General features: G+C 41.4%; 1 protein-coding gene across 2 annotated transcripts in view; it reads left to right on the plus strand.

The window, feature by feature from the left end:
• ITGA1 (integrin subunit alpha 1) overlaps nt 1-13,882 on the plus strand; it is a 129,474-nt gene that overhangs the window by 52,405 nt on the left and 63,187 nt on the right. For both annotated transcript variants that reach the window (XM_084629156.1, XM_084629157.1), the window contains exons 7-10: nt 817-965; nt 2,660-2,810; nt 6,591-6,756; nt 13,736-13,809. In XM_084629156.1, coding sequence (XP_084485282.1) covers nt 817-965; nt 2,660-2,810; nt 6,591-6,756; nt 13,736-13,809 — 540 coding nt within the window. The remainder of the gene's footprint in view (nt 1-816; nt 966-2,659; nt 2,811-6,590; nt 6,757-13,735; nt 13,810-13,882) is intronic.

A 13,882-nucleotide genomic window follows, 5' to 3' on the forward strand; every position in this document is an offset into this window, starting at 1 on the left:
CTCTGCATTCAAATCAGAGTTTTTCTATCCCAGTTTTTTTATCCTAAATCAGACTTGAATCTGAGTCTCCTAACCCGTTGGTCAATGGCCTAACCACCTGGCTATTAGCTATACTGGGGTGGGTTTTGCTCCTCCTAACCCCCACCCTTTTTGTGAAAGATTCAAAAACCAAATTTTAAAACCTCAGTATGTTTTGTGAAACACAATAGTTGTTTTCGAACCATATCTACTCACATGCAAACTATGTATTTATCTTAGGAGAAATTTACCCCAGGACTAGAAGTGAGTAAAATTTTTTGGATGCAATTCTTTTTGCCAAAAAAAAAGTATCTTCAGGTCAACCTAAACAGCTCATGAATATGTGTTAAATTTACTGAATTGTTTTGGCTGAAACAAAAAAGAAAAAAATTCTGAAAAAATCTAAATGTTTTGTTTTGACATCTTCTAAATGAAATGTTTTAATTTTTTTATTCAAAATTATTCTTTTAAAAAGCTTCAATTTTATTTTTAAAAAGGTTTTAAAAACTCAAAAAATAAATAAAATGTTTAATTTGGGGTTGGACAAAACATTTAATTAGGCCTGAATAATTATTTTCTCTTTTTTGTTTTATTGAAAATTTTGAAGTGTTTTCATTTTGAGTTCACCCGATGATTTTTTTGCCTGCAAATCAGTTACTTACACAGCTCTACCCAGGACTTGTGTTGTCCATACCCCTTGCCCTGGCCTTCAGCAAGTCTTAACCCATTGAGAGAGACTGATGATCGCAAAAACATTCATTATTGAGGGCTTTTTTTAACAGAAATTGCTTGTTTCAGGTTGGAATTGTTCAATATGGGCAAAAGGTAGTCCATGAATTTAACCTCAGTACTTACATGACAACAGATGATGTACTGATTGCAGCCAAGGCGATAAAGCAAAGAGGTGGAGCACAAACTATGACAGCCCTTGGAATAGATACAGCAAGGTAAGTGCATACTATTTTATGAAGTATGGATAAGTTACAGTGGAGAGGAATAAAATCAGATGTGTTTGTAGATTTGGTTTTTATAGATTTTGATTTTGCAAATCAAAATCCAGGGCAGTTTGCATCTGGGTTCCATTGTATCTGAACTAAAGCTAGGTGAATAATGGAGATTTTTAGTAGTAGATTTAATTTAAATAAGGAGTAAATTTAGAGTAGAGCCAAAACCAATTTTTGCTCAGTAAATAGAAAATTTTAAAAGAATCATTTTGCCAAAATGAAAATATTTGTTTTGATGCTGACCATTTTTAAAGGTTTTTGAATTTTTAAAATAAAATTAAAGGCAACTTAGAAACAAAAATTCATTTGAAACTGAAAAATTGAAACGTTTCATTTAAAAAATGTCAAAATGAAAATTTGATTTTTCCAGAATTTTGTTTTTTCTAAATAAACAAGTCAGCAAAATTTACATGAATTCACAAAATATTGTGATGTCACCAGACTATTTTATTGAAAAATAGTTTGGGCTAAAAAATGTCACCCAGCTCTATTTAACACATCCTTATGCCATATGTAATTATCTGTATAACACATGCAAGTTTGTGTATATGAAAGGTTTATATTTTTAATTTTGTCCATGCTGTGGTAAATGTTCTTTTTATTTTTTCTTATATAAATTTTGGTTTTTATATCTTATTTTTGTTAAGTGTAGAGGGAATTTGGGTGAAAAAAATGGGAGTTGAACACTGATACTTAGTATTCTTTGTCGGTCTATCTCTTTATCTCCGTCTCTACCTACAGACAGGGCACAGATCTACCGATCTAACGAGTCTGTCTATATTGCTTCTAGAGTGACACCATCTGCTTTAATTGTTCTATTATTGTATTTAATAACATCACAATCTACCAAAAAGCCCCTTGACAATGCAATTTATTACATTATTTTGTTCTCTTCTGTAGTTTATTCAGACCTCATCTCCTCCTCATACCTTAACATCCTATTTCAGTCAGGATCAAAGCATTCAAATGGGAGAGGGGGAAGGAGGAAGCAACCTCACTGAAGGGAAGGTTAATGAGCACAGCAACAGTCATGGGTACTTCTAAAGCTGAGTGGTACAGGGATTTGTACTGATGTTTCTGCTTCTGTTGCTCTACTTAGTACTATGGTACTCTTCAGTAAAACAAATCCTGTAGTAAAAAGCTGTAAGAGACATTCTCTCAGAACCAAACTTAGAAGAATCTGCGATTCTATTGGCTGCTGAGCATCAGAAGCTTCTGAAAGTACTGGCTCTCAAACACTGAGCATGCAGGGAGAATTAAAGTTCTTTTTTCTGAATACTATTACTTTAGGAATCCTCCCTTACCCTCAAGACATGAATTCTGGCTTCTGCTGGATAGACAGTAAATGCAAAATCGGACACTCATACAACTGATGTGGACAGCTGTTTGATCAGCACTGTAAATCCATCAGATTAGGTTGTGAGGTAACTGAAAGAGACAGAGATCACAGTACACATAAAAGAAAGAGAAAAGAATGTAGGGGTGAGATTTTAACATTTGATCAGATTAAGCATTTATGTTTCCCTTCTGTTTATTGGTTGATAGCAAGTAGTTTAGTCTCTGATCCATTTTTTAAAAATTCTGTGAAATCAGAGTGCTGTTTTGCTTTTCTGTGTTCTCTGTGTGTTTCCCTAAAGGAAAGAGGCGTTCACTGAGGCTCGGGGTGCACGAAGAGGAGTAAAGAAAGTAATGGTTATTGTGACTGACGGGGAATCACACGACAGCTACAAATTAGCAGACGTGATTAAGGACTGTAAACATGAAAACATTCAGAGATTTTCTATTGCTGTAAGTGAAATGATACAGGGAAATTTAGATCTTAAAAGCATGTTTCATCTTTTAATTGTAATGCCTGTTAAAAAGTTTATTTCACAGCATCTTTATGGAGCTATAATTGCTCAAGAGAGAGGGGGAAATAAGAGAAACTTAAATAACATAAAATGCATCTTTCAAATTTTATAATACATCAGAAAAAGCCGATCAATTCATCCTCTGTGTGTGTGTGTGTGTCTGTGTCTGTGTCTGTGTGTGTGTAATCTATTTGTTAAGAGCAAAAGTGAATTGAGTGGATCAGTCTGAATCATCCAGCAACTTCTTAAGAGACTCTATCAGGTTTTTTAATCATTTTATTCCTCATTGATATTTGCAATTAGGATATTGAAGCTGCCTCTCTCATGAAGGGGGGCAAACCCTATAAGCCGGGAGAGAATGAAGATGAAATTTGAGATTTTATTCCCTGTGTGAAAATAACCTACGCAGAGAAACATAAGGTCCTTAAATACTTTTGTGTGTGAACTATCTACTGTAACTATACATTAGAATTAGTCCCATATTTAACTAGTTGATTTTTTTAGAAAGTTTATTTTTAATCCCTCTTCAGGATCACATTTCTCTTTACTGCTCCTAACAGGAACACCACAGTTGTATTGCTTCCAAGGTTTTGTAAGCAGAGCAGATAACTGCCAGATCCAAGAATCTATTTCCCTGCTACCCCCAGTCATGAACAATACTATCAGGAAGTACTGTTCCTGCAAGGCCAAGCAGCTCACTACTAATTGTTTAAATATTAAACATCAGTGTAACTAAATGGCACAAATCACAGGTTTTAAAGGAGGAAACAATATTTGGTTTTAGGCTGCCAGTATTTTAATAGTGGCAGGTGGTAACACATGAGGCTTTGGTGATGGTTTCCTTCATTAAGCAAGAGTTCACCAAATTAAAAATCCCATGTGGAGCTGAAATGTCATAGTTATTGATGGGCTGTAGCAAAATTCAGGTCTCTATCTGGATCTGTACTTCCACAAAGGCCAGAGGAATTAGGATCTGGAGGTAAGTTTCTGGCCCATCGCTAGTAGTAAATAATACTGTAATCCACAGGGCAAATTGTATCCAAGAATCTAAGAGTGCTTTAGAAAGCTCAGTTAATTAACCTTCACAACATCCCCGTGAATTAAGGAAGTTCCCATTTTGCAGTTCAGTAAACTGAGGTATGCAGAAGTTACATAATTGACAAAGACCTCACAAAGTTGGCAACAGAGCAGGGAACAGAACATAGCTGTCCTGATTTCCAGTACCATTCTCTAGAGTCTAGTCATTAGCACTGCAAAGAAGTGCCCATTATTGTTGTTTATTTTTATAATGAAATAAATTTTCATGGCACTTAAATAAAAGAGAGTATTCCTGCCCCCAAAGGGCATACAATCTATGGCCCTGATACCGCAATGTGATATGAGCTCGTGGACCCTTGCACCTGTACAGGACCTCACTAAAATTGTGCATCCCATGTAGGGTTGTGGCCTGAATTACGATGTAACTCAATGGGTGATTTAGAAATGTTGTAGGATATAGGGAAGGATGAGGGTAACAGCAGTTATAACACGTGATTGTTGTGGTGGATATGGTTGGTATTTTCAGAAAAGCTAGGCCTTGGCGTAACTGTAGGGTGACCTTATTTCCCTACGCTGAATGTGGGACACCTGGTAAAATTACTCATATTCAAGTGAGTTCAATAGAAATCAGTCGGAACTAAGCAGCATAAACGTTCAAATTAACATCAAGTTGACTGAGGCCCTGTTAAAAAGCAATACTGCGTACTTGGATTCTTTTTATATACCTTCTTATCTTTAAGGCTTTAGGGTTCACACGGGGAAAGGTGACACACGTACACTCCCATACAACTCTCTGACACGGGGCGGGTGACCGACCGACCTGACCCTCCCTGCCTGGCGCTCTCTGCCCTTCATGACTGGCTGGGGCCCCAGGACAGGCCTGCCTCTCCTGGCACCTGGTGCCATGTCTTCCCAAGGCAACACGTGGAGGAGGGGGAGAAGCTCAAGGTCGCATGCCCCCCATCCCCAGATTTCTTCCACGGTTCACACCACAATGTGGCCAGCAGCAGCTTTTCAGCACTGTGCAGGAGGGAAGGGATGGGAGCTGCTTCCAGCCACAGGGGAGGAGGAGTGGGGGAAGGGATGACCTGGCCCCTGTCTTTGCAGAGCTTATCTGTCCCCTCCACACACACTCCCCTGTGGCTGGAAGCAACTTTTCCCGTCCTGCCCGCACAGTGTCGAAAGGCAGCTAACACCTCCAGGCTGCTGCTGGCCACTGATATAACTGCCTCTGGTCCCCTGGCTACAGCACGGGCAGGAAGGGATTAAGCCCTAAGGATGCATTGTGCGCCAAGGCCCTGAGACTGCAGGGGCTTCAGTAAACCCAGCTCAGCATGGGAGGGTGCCTAGGGGACGGAGAAACCCCATGCTCCCTGTGGACAGGACAGGACCCAGGGTGGGGGGAGGGTGGATGAAGAGGGTGCTAAGCCCCCTGCCTGGGGGTGCTGCTGTGAAGCCTGCAGGGTTGGGGCACAAACAGGCTGGAAATCACTTCCCTCACCACCACTCCAGAACTTAGCTGAGGGGCAGAGAAGTTTCCCTGTGCCAGCACTAGACGGGGCTTTGGCACATGCAGGGCTTGGCTCCTCCTGGCCAGCACCACAGGCCAGAGGGTCTTGGGCTTTTCCAGGGTGCTGACCCAGCCAGAGGCAGTGGGGGAAGGAAGGAGCCTGCTGGCCAGGCTGTTGGTGAGCTGAACAGTCCGACCAGGGGCTGGTTCTCTGCACAGCTGGGAGCGGGATGTGTCCCTCCGGGGAGGATATGGAGGAGCAGCAAGGCTGGGGGAGATGATGGGGCAAAGCAGGGAGAGGACAGTGAGAGGTGGGGCACGTAAAGGGCCAATGGGTGGGCAGCAGAGGCGTCATGTAACCCGCTGCCATGTGGCACCTGCCTACACTCACCAGCCACCGCAGCTCTCAATGCACAGCCACTGCTGTCTGGAACCAGGACGGGGGGTGGGGCCTTGCTGGCTGAGAGCTGGCATGCAGCAGGTGCTGTGCTGATGGACCAGCAGAGGGAGCGGCCAGCCCTGCACACTGCATCTTCGTCCCTCCACCAGCCTTGCACACGCCCGCCCCCATCGTCAGCTACTGGACCACCCCCTCAATCACCACTGGTGGGCGGGTGGCTCGCGAGAAGGGATCTGGCCAGCAGTAGGACCCCCCAGTGCTGATATGGAGGGGAGAGGGAGAGACATAAAATATGGGACAATTTGCCAGTTTTCAAGAAAAAGTCAGGACACCTGCAGGAGGTCTTAAATACGGGATTGTCCCTTTAAAAACGGGATGTTTCGTCACCCTACATAACTGTGTACTCCTTGAAGATATCAGTGGGAACAGAGTTAGTGCCATGTTGAGCTTTTTTGAACGCCCCACTCTAAATTCACACTTCAATGGAGGTTTATGGATATATATATATATTTCCCTTAAATTTGATGTTTGTGAGAATCTGGTTTTTTGAAGGGAACACGAGAGTTTGCGTCAACTTCTAGACAAACTTTAAAGTTAATATTCATGATCTCATATTACCAAAAGTGCTTTTCTGACACTGTAGGGCTAATGTTAAGTGGATTGAATTAAGCTAAGGTAATATTTCCCAGTATGCACTGACAATCTGCCTAAAATGTGTCTTTAAAATATAATTTGTAAAATATATTCTAGACATTTTTTTATTGCCTTAGATTCTTGGCAGCTACAACAGAGGAAATTTAAGTACAGAGAAATTTGTGGAGGAAATAAAATCAATTGCAAGTGAACCTACTGAAAAGCATTTCTTCAATGTCTCAGATGAATTAGCTCTTCTTACTATTGTTGAAGCACTTGGAGAGAGAATATTTGCCCTAGAAGGTATGAAATTTCTTTAAATTTTAATGTATCCTTGCATTATGACTGAAGTAAATAATGGATCACCTACTCTTGGGGATGTACTGTACTGTGTAAAGTACAATACATTATATGTTCATTTTTTAACATGCTGGTCATACAGCTGTCTTGCAACACATATCAGAGAGGGTAGATGATGTGAAATGTTATGCTCCGAGGCTGAGTAGATGGAGACAGTAGGCTGGAAAAAGTAAAGAAGGTCACTCTATTAGGCACCATCGTGGTAACACACCAACAGTACCAAATCTCTTCCTCCTATATTTATTTATTTATTTATTTATTTGAAACTTTACCTGGAGTTTGAAGTGTTAAAGATAATACAAGACACAATGGATCTCTAAATTTCTCCTGGTCTCATTTTACATTTCATTGGTGTTTGCTGAGACAAGGTGATTTTTGGAAACTATTGGGAAAGGAGTGCATTTTGATTTAAAGGGTGAAAAATTTCACCATGTCTGTCTATCCTACATTTTTCTGCAGTGCCCCTCCCCGCAGTAGTATGTGACTACTTCCTAAATGTTGGTTAGTTATTGATTATAACTAAGGCTGTGAGTTTGTCATGGAGGTCATGGAAGTCACAGATTTCATGACTTTCCGGGAGCTCTGGTACTTCTGCAGCAGCCGGTGTTGCTCAGGCTGCTCCAGGGCCAGCCGCACCAGCCACTGCTGGGGCAGTCTTGGGCCATGCCCCACCCCCCACAGCAGCAGCAGGAGTTTGGGTGTGGGAGGGGGCTCAGGGCTGGGGGTTGGGCTGTGGGAGGGGGTGAGGGCTCTGGGTGGCGCTTACCTTGGGGAGGCTCCCCGGAAGCAGCGACATTCCTCAGCTCCTAGGCGGAGGCATGGCCAGGCAGCTCTCCACGCTGCCTTCACCTGTAGGCACTGCACCCACAGCTCCCATTGGCCACGGTTCCCGGCCAATGGGAGCTGCGGAGCCAGTGCTCGGGGCAGAGGCAGTGCGCAGAGCTGCCTGGCCACACCTCCACCTAGGAGCTGAGGGAGGGTGATGTCGCCACTTCCGGGGAGGTGCAGAGCCAGGCAGGGAGCCTGTCAGCCCCAACAACTGCTCCCCACAGCACCAGTGGGGGTTCCAGGCCATGCCGTCCCTCCCCCCGCCCCCCCGCCAGTACCAGCAGGGGTCACGGGCCACCCTCCCCCATCACCCACAGTGCCCCTGAGATGCCCCCCAGGCCACCTCCCCCCCACCCCCCCCGCAAGGTTTAGTCAAGGGTATATAGTACAAGTCAAGGACAGGTCACAGGTTGAGAATTTTTGTTTACTGCCCGTGACCTGTCCATGACTTTTACTAAAAATACGTGACTAAAAGGTAGCCTTAATTATAACATTACTTTGCCACACAAGATAGTTGGCCAAGGAGGTAGAGCTGCACCAAACTATTCTTTCCTTTTGGAAATGTTCATGGAGTCCAAATTTTTAATAGAGAAGATCCTTTGTGTATTAATGGCTGCCACATCCGCCATCCAAATCAGCCCACATCCTCTATTCCAATGAGTCAATATTGTGTTTCAAGTGTGTGGCTAGTAACAGAACACCAAGTTGTTTCTTCATCTTAAATTATAGCCACTTTTCAAAAGGATTACATTGCCATGCAGGGAAGACATCTGCATATACTTCACATTTCAATATCTCAACTTTCCAAATAATTGGAATGGGATTGTTTATGGCTAGACCAAAAGATACTGTTAACTTGAATGTCAAGAAATAATATAAATATAAGAAATAATTTATAAAAACATTTAAATTAGAATTCCACTATTTAGACACATTTAGACAGCTTGTTATTATTAAAGCATTTATCTGGATAAAGTACCAATATTTTTAACTGTATTGTTTAAAAATATTAGACAGCTTCTTTCGATTAAGTGTTATATTTTCTTGTTTTCCTTTCTTGGCTTTTGAAGACTTCTAATTTTCTCACTTTTGAACTTCGTTTATTTGAGGAAGGTGAAATAGTGGCCTTCAAAAGACAAAGGTTTAGCTAAACAAAGAAAAATACCATATGTTGTTACATACCTCAAAAAAAATGTAGCCTTTTCTCCAGCAATTTTCTAATTTCAAGTACATTTGATCAAGGTACTAAATGTTTTCAAATTCATACAAAAGGACTTTTTTAAATAAGCTCCTGTTTGACACAGGAAAAATAAACTTTCTCTTGTATGCAAAAATGATGTTCAGGCAAAATTAAGGTTAATAATGTAAACATAGAGAAGTCAGGAATTGAAAAATTGAATCAATCCTCAGCTGAGCTGGGCTTATGTTTTGTGCAGCTAGAGAGATGGGAAGGAAGGTGGCTCTGAAAATCCTTTCCAACCCACTGATTCTGGGCTGGTCAGGGGCTGAAACCTAAGGCCTGTTCTGAGTTACATCAGCTGCCAAAGTCCCATTAGGACTTCACCACACCCCCTAAGGGTAAGACAGAGCACTGGTTGTGCTGCATTTTCCTCCCTGAGAGATGGGTGGAGTGGAGCTGGCTATGCTCTATGCCATCTGCACCAGGGAAGTCTTTGTCTGCCCCTTTAGGGAAGCTGGACTCGGTGCTGAAGGTATGGACCAAGGTTCTACAGTAACGTTGACTGAGCCACTTGTGGGGTTGGAGGAAGTTTAAAATCCTGCCCCCTCTTCCTTGGTGTGGGAGTTCCCCAGACTCAGCAGAAGCAGTGCTGTCCAGCTGCTCAGAGGCAGCAGAATGTGCACTAAGGAGCCCAGCTCTGTGGGAACCGCTGTGTACCAATGTGCAATGTAATCTGTGTTGGGGCTAGGCAAGGTGGATTGTGGATTCTGTAGTCATTGCCTCACACAGAGCCGAAGACACAGCTGGAGTTATTCCAGTCTCAGAGCTGCAGTATCAACCATGGACACAATATTTCTAGGGGAGGGGAAGGATTCACTTTGTCCTTGCCCTTGGGAAGCTTCCCTGTATCAAACACAGCTTCATGGTTTTGGTGCTGGCTAGAAAGTGTTTGCTAACTGTGCTCAAGATGGTTGAGTTATCTTCTGCAGCACAGCATGAAACTTCATGTTGAAGTGCCTGATTTTAATGTGTTTCAATTCTAAGTCTAACCAGCATCATATTAACATAAATCTTACATTTTATTTCCTGGGGGGCGGGGGGTTGTTTGTTTAAAAAAACCTACAAAGGAAAAAAACAGAGAGAGAGTGCAAAAACCAAAGCCAAGTAACACTGCACAATTCAATTCTGTGCCAGAAAATGAATTTTTGTACATAATCTTTTTCATATGACTCTAAATCTCATGGCATGGGCTGTGGTTTTCTGTTTTACCCAAACTTTAGGTTGGCAGAAGTGTTTTTTGCACAAGACATCTTTAGAATGTTTCGCAGTTTAAAAAAAAATGGAAAATTAGAGTGGGCACCATTCTCTAATCTGTATTCACAGCGGTAACTGTAATATTGTCATCTACAGTATAACAGGAGGATCCCACTTTACACAACTGGCTTCAGAGAGGCCGGCATGGGGAGTTTAAGGCTGCCCATGGTAAATATTAAATATCAGCCAATATGTAACGTTAGAATTTTCTGCTTTTAAACATTACCTATTTTTCTCAGACTAAGTACAATAATTAGGTCTTGTGCATCTATGGGGATGTGTCTGCACGTATAATACATTGCCTGAGTGGCCATGATCATGTCTCCCTCTAGTGGCTGACCACAACAATTAATAGTTTATTGTTGACAAAAAAAAATTACTCCTTTTGCTCAAGTGATGGACACCTGGGTTTTATGTACTGAACTTCACAGGCTGAACTTCCTCTGATGCCTTTGGTGACTAAATATGCATGAGGCAATGGTTTCTTACAAAGGGGTTTGTTTCACATTCTTTGAGGTTTGCCTGGAGTTAAGGTTCTCAGACTACAGGCAAACAGAAGGTTCTTGCCAAGCAAACCTCAAAGTATGTTTTACAACCCCTTTTCCTCTGTTACCATGGGTTGTTCTCTGGGATTTATCACCATGGAATGAAGTAAAGATATGAGCTGAATGTAGCATTGGGCCAGGGAGCCTTTCTAATCCTGCCATTGATGAAAGTGGGACCAGACAGACTATTTATTCCACTGAAGATATTTGCTGTGCTTCTCAGAGTGAGGAAGACTACTTTGCCAGTCCCCTAACACTCCAGGTAACAGGAGCTAGATTGACAGCAGTCCCCCGAAAATTAAGGTGAGGCTAGTTGGCTGCCTCCTGAATCTTTTGAAAAGATGCTGTACCATACCAGGCCACCAGATTAGCTCCTTATCCAAAGCCATCTAAAAGAAAGAGTGGGGTGTTCTTGTAGCTTGTTGGAAAAGAATAAGGTTCCCAGCCCTTGTCTGAAGTCAGGTCAGCCAAGTCTTGCCTGAAGCTCAGTGAATCTTTTAGTGGGGGTTTTGGTGTGCAAGGTTCACATGGCTCTAACATTAATTATTCCTTTCTGACAGGGCATATAAACACTGTCCCTGGTTGGAAGGGGTTAATTGGCAATCTGAGGCTTAACTAGCCATACCCTATCACATCTTATTTGGATGTTAAGCTTAAAAGGAGAGTTTAAAAGGGGGAAGCCCAACAATTAGAGGCTGATGGGGAAAGTGGTACAGACAGACTGTCCTGTGGAAGGCAAGGAGCCTGCCTGGAGACAGGAACCCTGATGAGCTGCAGCCTATCTGAACTGCTAGCAAGGGGAGGAGCGTACTAACCCCTAGACAGTGGTGGTGTTTGAGACACAGGAACCTGCAGAAAGGTGTGGTGAAAATGGTAGATACTGAGGAATAGGTGGGTTCCTGAGCCTGGCTGGGCTGAAGGACTGGTTGCTTTTCATTAGGGCTGTCGATTAATCGCAGTTAATGCATGCGATTAACTCAAAAAAATTAATTGAGATTAATCGCAGTTTTAATCACACTGTTAAATAGAATGCCAATTGAAAAGTATTAAATAGTTTTGGATGTTTTTCTATATTTTCAAATATATTGATTTCTATTGCAACACGGAATGCAAGTGTACAGTGCTCACTTTATATTATTATTTTTATTACAAATATTTGCACTGTAAAAATGATAAACAAAAGAAATAGTATTTTTCAATTCACCTCATGAAAGTACTATAATGCAATAGCTGTATCGTGAAAGTGCAACTTACAAATGTAGATTTTTTTGTGACATAACTGCACTCAAAAACAAAATAATTGTAAAACTTTAGAGCCTCCAAGTCCACAAAGTCCTACTTCTTGTTCAGCTAATCGCTACGAGAAATAAGTTTGTTTACATTTATGAGAGATAATGCTGCCTGCTTCTTATTTACAGTATCACCTGAAAGTGAGAACAGGCATTTGATGGCACTTTCATAGCAGGCATTGCAAGGTAGTTACATGCCAGGTGTGCTCAACATTCATACATCTCTTCATGTTTCGGCCACCATTCCAGAGGACATGCTTACATGCTGACGATGCTCGTTAAAAAAAAATGCATTAATTACATTTATGACTGAACTCCTTTGGGTAGAATTGTATGTTTCCTGCTGTTTTATCCACATTCTGCCATATATTTCATGTTATAGCAGTCTCAGATGATGACCCAGCATGTTATTCATTTTAAGAACACTTTCACAGCAGATTTGACAAAATGCAAAAAAGGTACCAATGTGAGATTTCTAAAAAGATAGCTACGACACTCAACCCAAGGTTTAAGAATCTGAAGTGCCTTCCAAAATCTGAGAGGGATGAAGCACGAAGCATGTTTTCAGAAGTTTTAAAAGCGCAATGCTCTGATGGGGAAACCACAGAACCCAAACCACCAAAAAGGAAAATCAACCTTCTGCTGGTGTTATCTGACACAGATGTTGAAAATGAACATGCGTCGGTCCGCTCTGCTTTGGATTGTTATCTAGCAGAACCCGTCATCAGCATGGACACGTCCTCTGGAATGGTGGTTGAAGCATGAAGGGACATATGAATCTTTAACATATCTAGCATGTAAATATATTGTGCCGCTGGCTATAACAGTGCTATACAAACACCTGTTCTCACTTTCAGATGACATTGTAAACAAGAAGCAGGCAGCATTATCCCCTGCAAATGTAAACAAACTTGTTTGTCTGAGTAACTGGCTGTACAAGAAATAGGACTGAGTGGCTCTAAAGCCACCAGGCTCTAAAGTTTTATATTATTTTATTTTTGAATGCAGTTATTTTTTGTACATAATTCTCCATTTGTAAGTTCAACTTTCATGATAAAGAGATTGCATTACAGTACTTGTATGAGGTGAATTATTAGTCGTTTAATCGCAGGATCAATCATGCTTCATGTTTTTAATTGTGCCATTAATCACGATTAATTTTTTTAATCTCTTGACAGCCCTACTTTTCATATTTTTTAGGATTTTGGTAACAGGCTCAGAGGCCCTGGAAGGTGTTAGCTAAAATGGTCTGGCCAGAGTAGACGCTGGGGAAAATGAGGCAGTGTTTCTGCATTACTATATCTGGCCACAAGGGGTGCACTGAGGTGGCAACTTTGCTACATTTTCATTAAAGCTGCCTACCATTTTTGAGTATTTGAGAGCAAAACAAAGGTTGCACAAATAGGGGTTTTACTGGTTACTTAGCTCAAGTGAAAAATGGCTGGATCAGTTTTGATCAGACATACCAGACATATTTACCATTGGGCTGAGGTCAGTCCAAACATTATTTTAAAACAAATGATAATACAATAAGTTAGAATGGATATAATGCAGTAGAGTGGAAACAGCTTCTTGTTCTTAACAGTAACACTAATTACCCAGGCCATTAAGTCTGTAATGTTCATTAAATAATGATGCACAGTAAACTGTGTTTAGTGAACAGTCTAGTTAATTGCATCATCTCACCATCAACTCAGGTCAGAGTTTTCATTATTTTATACTGAAACCCATAACATGTTTAAAATTTCAAATGTCCTGTTTGATAGCTACAACAGACCAGCTGGCAGCCTCGTTTGAAATGGAAATGTCTCAAGCTGGCTTCAGTGCTCATTATTCCCAGGTAAATTGACTGTTTAGATGTAGAAATTGTTTTTAGAAGGGAAGCAGCTGTTTATTGGTTAATGCATGGATCT

The sequence above is a fragment of the Lepidochelys olivacea genome (assembly GCF_965140295.1).
Source record: "Lepidochelys olivacea isolate rLepOli2 genome assembly, chromosome: 5".
Classification (NCBI taxonomy): Eukaryota; Metazoa; Chordata; order Testudines; family Cheloniidae; genus Lepidochelys; species Lepidochelys olivacea.